Source organism: Chaetodon trifascialis, chromosome 17 (genome assembly GCF_039877785.1).
Source record: "Chaetodon trifascialis isolate fChaTrf1 chromosome 17, fChaTrf1.hap1, whole genome shotgun sequence".
Classification (NCBI taxonomy): Eukaryota; Metazoa; Chordata; class Actinopteri; order Chaetodontiformes; family Chaetodontidae; genus Chaetodon; species Chaetodon trifascialis.
In genome coordinates, this window is record NC_092072.1 from 10,971,792 (window position 1) to 10,979,001 (window position 7,210).

Genomic DNA, 7,210 nt, shown 5'->3' on the forward strand with positions numbered 1-7,210 from the left:
GAAATGTTGAGTTTCAGCCGCACTAAGCTCACTCCTCATGTTTCCCCTGGATTAACCATCTCTTTGTCCTTCTGCTCTGCACAGGTGGCTGTGAAGTGGACCTGTCACGTTTTTTCCAGCTCATCAATGACATGGGCGGCATGCAGCAGGTGATGGACCTGAAGAAGTGGACCAAGCTGGCCGATCTTCTGCGCATCCCTAAGTCAGCGCAGGACCGGCTGGCCAAGCTGCAGGAGGCTTACCTCCAGTACATCCTCTCCTATGACTCGCTCAGCACCGAGGAGCGCCTCCGACTGCAGGCCGAGGTGCTGCAGGAGAAAAAGAACCTGGAGTCGCGCAGGGGCCCTCTAGAGGGTCTCTCGGACTCCTCAGCACCCAGCGCGCTGGTGCTGCCCCGCTATGAGCCCAAGAACGGGCTGGTGGGTGGGATAGTGGGAGGGGCGACAGGGCACCACCGCACCAATGGAGTGTATCATCGTCTGAAGGAGCTGGAGGCTCAGGTCAAAGCGGGCCGGCGCCGGCTCTTCGCTCAGGAAAAACAAGGCAAGGAGGACAGGCAGCATGGGGAGGAGCAGCAGCAACAGCAACAGCAGCAGCAGCAGCAGCAGCAGCATGAGGAGGAGGACAGTGGCGTTCTCAGTGATCAGCACAAATGTATTAACAAGGTGAGGATGAAGATCATGCCGCACATTTGAAGCATTCAGGCAAGACGCACAGAAGTGCATTGCTTCTTTTCATTATTGTTTTCATTGTAAAAGAGGTTTTATGATCACAAGTCATTACTGTTCACAGCTGTTCATTATTATCGTCTATTGAAGTTTACAGTCAGCCATCTTTGCATCAGCAGCAGCACTAAAGCACAGGCACATCTCTGGATGTTGCCCCCTCACTGGCCTGCCTGCCTCCGGATCGTAGTTGCCTTTGATTTTTGTCTGTGAAAAGATGAGTCGTCACAAAAACGGCACACAAACCTCCTTCTAATTTTATTTAAAACGTAAGCAAATGTACACGAGATGTGACACGTAAGAGCCAACTGTTGTAGTTTGTTTGATTTTTGTTAATGAGCATGGTGGCATCCGTTATCAGGTTTTATTCCCTCAACTTAACAAGCCTGAACCGAAATCAGAAATGATCCGCCCTTTGTCTTGTTTACATGCTAAATGTGAGACCTTTTGTAACGTGGTGTCAGCGCCTGAGCTGCCTTCAAAGGCCTCATTATCGCTCAGCCAGATGTCTGCCATCTCACTACTGTCTGAATGAAGACAAATGTCACACATGAGGTGTAAGCAGCCCACAACCTTCGTAGTGCCACCGCTGAAATTCGAGTGTGTCGATATCACTGTGCCAGTTCTTAAGTGACAAAATATGCACTCTGTCTCCAGGAGGAGCCAAGCCGTGCTATAAATTGTCACAACATGCTATGACTGGGACCCACGTAGGAGAATGTTAATGCCAGGATGTTGATGCCTGATGGAATTCTTAATCAGTGCTCTCGGAAACATTATCATGCTGTCAGCTCTCGTAGTTTGTGGTTTTGCACACCTGTTTACATGCAGATGTGTCTTGTAGCTGCATTGTTAAGACCTGGTTTCTGGTGTGAGAGCGAGGGACGACAGTTTTTGCACTTTGGTGGTTTGGTTAGATATTTCTGTGCAGCTGTGTGTGTGTGTGGGTGTGGAAAGTGGTCAGTCGTCCTGTGTGTGTGTGTGTGTGTGTGTGTGTGTGTGTGTGTGTGTGTGTGTGTGTGTGTGTGTGCGTGTGTGTGCGCACGTTCGATGCGTTCCCACCTCTCCAGCCTGCTGGCAGCTGTGTTGACTCTGGCTGGCTGAAATGTAGGTCAGAGAGAAGGCAGCCCCCGAACCAGCCCTTCCCCTCACCCCTGTCCCGCCCCCTTCAAACCCCGCCTTCTCCAGCTCTCTCCACCCTTCAGCTCCTTTAATCCAGCCCTCTCCCCATGGCCTCTCTCCTTCAGCTCATGCCCTTGCTCTTAGCTATGTCCCCAAATCCCCGTTCCTCTCGCCATCAATCCCTTTGTCTATCATTCCGGTGCTCTTGTCAGTCCCTCCGCCGAGCCCCGGTGCATCAACGCTCCAATCAGTCAATGCAAAGGCTTGGAGTTCTGCGTGTATGCAGAGATCCACTTGCGCAAACATTTGTTAAAAAAAAAAACAAACTGTGCACTTACTGTTGATGTATGATATTTATTTGCAAAGAGCTTGTCTGCACATTTGTTGCCACAGCATCTTGATGCGGTGTAGGAGTAATTATTTCCGTAATTAAGATAAGTTTGCTCTGTCGGCTCTCTCTCTCACACACACACACACACACTGCACAATACTCCACCCATCTCAAATGTAGATCCCATTTTATTATTTTTTCCCCTCCCAGTTCCTTCGGTAACTAAATCCCTCCTCTGACCTCCCGCTGAAGAACCGAGATACTGTCAACAGACTTGACCCAGCGCAGAGCAAAGACCTCTGAATTATGGAAGTGCAATTCAGCGCTGTGACATGTGAATGGCTGTCACCATCCGGACTGGACAGGCTTGTCTAAATATGACCCATCACTTTTCTCCGTAGCTCAGATTTGTATGCATTTTTCATCACGAGCGCCCCCCAAGAGGAGGTTATATTTCACTTTTTCTATCAAGTGAACAAAGTGCATGTCAAGGGTATAATTAACTCTAATTACACCAGGAAAGGCTCGGGATAAGTGCTGCTACTAAGTCGCCTAAAGAACATCCTGTCAGTGCTTACAAGGCCCTCTACTATGCTGTATTATTTAACTGCGTTATCTTCCAACCCTATAGCTATTGTATAAATAGAAATTTGTAATAAGGTCACTTTTTGAAAACATCTGGACGCCTAAAAAGAAAAAGGAAAGGCAAACTGTCACTGTGAGGAATCCACAAGTCGTCATTCAGCAGGATCCGCGCATCTGTTAGATTTATGGTCACCAGGATGGGACAGAGGGTCCGGTCCGCGGGAAAGGCAGACATGGAGCCTTATAGAGACACATGCATAAACATGCACAGCTGATACAGTGCATGCATTCTGTAGACCACAATGCTTTTCCTGTCACTCTTTAACTCATACAAACATGTGGTGGGAAAGCGGAGGACTTGCAGTTCATTGATGTGCAGCCATATTTTCTGTGCTCATGTTTTATTCATGCTCTGATCTCAGTTCGCACTCGCTGTAGTTGTTTTTTCATGGCCCCAAGACCATAAATATGGTCTAATACATGTGTCTGATGGCTCTTTGTTGCAGGGGAAATCGGTGTCTTTGACTAACTTCTTCAGGATAGCCCGGAACACCATGACCATGTGCTTTAACAAGGAACCAGGGGCTGCTGATGTTGAGGTTAGCATGCTAACATCTTGATCGTACCACTCGTGAACTGCATCGTCTACAGTAGCTTAGTGTCTTAAAGTGCATGTTATTCCCTGCTTCGTGCGTTCTTCCACTGATCCGCTCTCCTTCTCTTTTTGTTCTTGCAGCAAGAATACTGGAGGATCGTGGAGCAGAGAGACAGCCACGTGGCGGTGCATTGTGGGAAGGTGGACACCAGTACACATGGCAGTGGTTTCCCCACAGGAAAGTCAGAGCCATTTTCAAAGTAAGTAGCTTGTAGCCCTCACAGTGCACTTTGAAGTTTGCACAGAACATTCTGCCTGCGTTACAACACTGCCGTCTTCCCCTGTTAACGGGACAGCTGCTTGTATGAGTGCTGGATGGTTAATCTTGACACTGTATTGTGGAAACAAAATGCAGAAATGACCGTTTTCCTCATATCTTTTCCTCAGACATGGATGGAACCTCACTGTCCTCCCCAATAACTCTGGATCCATTCTGAGGCATCTGGGTGCTGTGCCTGGTGAGGACATGTGAAGGCTGCAGCTGCCCAATAGCAAAGTCAAGGACAGATTTAGCTGCAGAAGAAAGTGTATATAGAGGACATAAATGACTTGTAGCAGCATCTCTTCAGACTCCATGCTGTTGTTACTCTGTACTTAGTAATAACCTATGGCCTTGTTTCTCTCTCTCTTTAAACCCCTCCGTCTCCTCAGGGGTGACCATTCCCTGGCTTAACATTGGCATGGTCTTTTCTACCTCATGCTGGTCTCGAGACCAAAACCGCCTTCCATATATTGATTACTTACACACTGGTGCTGATTGCATTTGGTAAGTACGCACTGGGCTGTTTTCTTCTTCTCGTATTTAAACATACGTTAAAATAAGCAGGAAAAAAAACTTTATCTGTCCTCCCACAGGTATTCTGTCCCTGCTGAGGAGAAGGCTAAGCTGGACAAGGTGGTCCATACACTGCTTCAGGCCAATGGCACCCCAGGACTAGAAATGTTGGAGAAGAACATCATGGTCAGTCGAGAACCATCCTTCTTTGGCATGTGCTGATTTTAGAGGTGTTTTGAGAAAGGTTCAGAAATGTGACGCTTTCTCTCCCTCTCGACCTTCCAGATCTCTCCAGAGGTGCTGTGCCGCGAAGGCATCAAGGTTTACCGCACGGTCCAGCGGAGCGGCCAGTTTGTGGTCTGCTACCCCGGTGCCTTTGTCGCTAAAGTGTGCTGTGGCTACAGCGTGTCAGAGACGGTGCACTTTGCCACACCGCACTGGATGAACCTGGGTTACCAGGCCGCAAAGGTCAGCATTGGAATCATGGTTTCCACGTGTGTATGTGGAAAACAAACAACAGATAAAAATACCATCTATAAATATGAAGTATAAAATGTCATTTTATGCCTGTGTGTCACACATTTGACATGGCGCGTGTGTTAATTTGCTCCTGCTTTGTAATGCCTCACAACACTGGCCCCCTGTGGACGCTGGCAGTTAAAGCTCTGATTTATGTGATGAAACTGAAATGGATAAATGAACTTAGGACCTGGAGCTAGATTCTCTAATCAGCCAGTGTGCTGAACTTTAAGGAGTAATTGTAGCCGCAAGTCTCCCCGGGGGGTGTATTTAAATTTTTTCTTTCGCGATCATGAGCGAGCCTTTGGACCACTGGACCTCATTATAGCCGTAATAGAAGAGAAGAAAATGCTCCTTAGTGTCATTATGGGCATTATGGTGATGGAAGTACCTACACCTTCTGCAATGCCATCGTATTCATAGCCACAGCAGAGACGGCTCTCGAGGGTAATATGACATTCATACAACACACTGTTGTGTTGTGCTGCTCTGCCTGAAACATTTTCTTGCGAATGGACATTTTTTTTACTTAAGAGTGATAAACAGCAGAGGACAAGAACCATTAATCTGAGTGTGCAGAGTCTGTGGTTACACTGCAAACAGTTTCAGTCTGACACGCTGAAGGATGCTGTCAGCATCGTTGGAGTGCATCATCTGCCCGCCATGTGTGTCTGGATGTGTTTAAACCTCTGACAAGTCGAATCTCATCATAAACAGTTTTTGATTTTAGTGAGACTCGTGATTGAATAATGATTTTGTGTTCAGGACCTGAAGTGTCGTCGTATAGCCAAACCCTTCTCCATGGAGAAGCTACTGTACCAGATCGCCACAGCCGAATCCAAGAGGGACAATGGCCTTCTCCTCACCACCATCTCCGCCCTACTCAAAGACCTCAGGTAGGATCCGGCAGTGCAGATATATTCGTATTCACACATATGTACACAAATACGCAATCAGATGTTGCACTTAAGCTATATTCACACTGTATTCTTTGATCTTAATGACTGCTGTACTGTAAAAATACTGGTGTTTTCCATTAGAGGATATCTGACCCTCCAATTTAAAACACCCTACCTCATCTCACTTCATGAGCATCTTTCTTGTCCCATAGGAACATAGAGATGCGCCAACGGCAGGAACTTTACAAGGCAGGCTTGCTCTCTTCTGCCCGCTACGGCACCCACGATGGCAGCCTGGGGCCCGGTGAGGGACGCAAAAAGCCCCGCGGGAAATGGTTGGCACTGGAGTCCTCAGAGAGACGCTGCCAGATCTGTCAGCATCTCTGCTACCTGTCCATGGTGAGGGCGTCACACACGACGGTTATAATGTGTGAGGCTAGTTTGGAGACGTGTTTGGGATCAGGCGCAGTAACACACACGGTCTATAGGATGTCGTTGTCATAAATATTTATTTTCATCATCAATCATGCAAGAGGAGCTATAATTTTCCAGTTTGGTGGCTGTTATTTTGGATTAGGCCCTGAAAGAAACACACAGATTACACTGTGTACTTATGGCTCAATATTTCAGAAGTATCTAAACCAAGATGATGAAACTGCAAACTTACTAGTGGTATAATGCAGTCAGACTGGAAGACATTTAAATGATTTATCGGGTTTCTTGCTGTCTCAGCTCTCTGCTAACGTCTGGGTTTCTGTCTGTGCAGGTGGTTCAGGAGACTGACAATGTGGTCTTCTGTCTGGAGTGTGCACTGCGCTATGTGGAGAAGCACAAGTCCTGCAGAGGCCTTAAGATGATGTACCGATACGATGAGGTGAGCTGCAGCCCTGTTCTCTGCTGTCCCTCAGTTCTCTCTCTGTCCACACGGGGGCGACATCAGCCAGGCTTCCACTCCTCCAGCAGGGAGATAGTTGCTCATCTTCTGTAATTTCTTGTGTCAGTGCTGTAACTCCTGCTGTGTGTGAATAAGTTATAGATGAACAAAGTGATGCAAGACAGCGTGGAAGATGAAAAATGGTCTTTGTCGAATCGTTTTTTTAATCTAGATTTTTCTGTAACTTCCAATCAGGAGCAAATCAACAGTTTGGTGAACCAGGTGTGTGGCCGGGCCTTGTTAAAGAACGGAGGTGGCGGCGGCGGTGGCGGAGGAGTCATCGTCAGCGGAGGAGGTGTGGGGGACCCCTGCCACGGCTCCAAAGCATCGCCGGCCAAGCGAGGCCCCCGAAAGCGCGCCACCGTGGAGGTGTCCCTGGCACGCCTGTCCTCCAGCCACATACCCAAGGCCGCTGCTGTGTCCTGAGGGGGACACCTCGACATCACCGCCGGGTGCTCTGCGCCCACGTCCTGCCCCGACCCTCCCCGACTCCCCTGTTCTTTATTCGTTTGTTTTCCACATTAAGCAGGGTCACTATCAGTCCCTCCTCCACCACCTGATATTTAAGATCGATTGTTTTTGAGCTTTGAAAATCCCCTCACCTGACCTCAGCCCCCCCTCCAAAAGATATTCACCTCCCCCCTTAGAATGACAGGCTTGTTTAG

The 7,210-nt window shown here is 48.1% G+C and overlaps 1 protein-coding gene across 1 annotated transcript in view; it reads left to right on the forward strand.

Annotated features, from left to right (window-relative positions):
- jarid2b (jumonji and AT-rich interaction domain containing 2b) overlaps window positions 1-7,210 on the forward strand; it is a 102,656-nt gene extending 95,446 nt beyond the window's left edge. Inside the window, exons 8-18 of the mRNA XM_070984140.1 lie at window positions 85-665; window positions 3,270-3,362; window positions 3,500-3,618; window positions 3,806-3,876; window positions 4,070-4,184; window positions 4,274-4,379; window positions 4,479-4,661; window positions 5,478-5,608; window positions 5,824-6,010; window positions 6,378-6,485; window positions 6,741-7,210. Coding sequence (XP_070840241.1) covers window positions 85-665; window positions 3,270-3,362; window positions 3,500-3,618; window positions 3,806-3,876; window positions 4,070-4,184; window positions 4,274-4,379; window positions 4,479-4,661; window positions 5,478-5,608; window positions 5,824-6,010; window positions 6,378-6,485; window positions 6,741-6,971 — 1,925 coding nt within the window. The 3' untranslated portion in view covers window positions 6,972-7,210. The remainder of the gene's footprint in view (window positions 1-84; window positions 666-3,269; window positions 3,363-3,499; window positions 3,619-3,805; window positions 3,877-4,069; window positions 4,185-4,273; window positions 4,380-4,478; window positions 4,662-5,477; window positions 5,609-5,823; window positions 6,011-6,377; window positions 6,486-6,740) is intronic.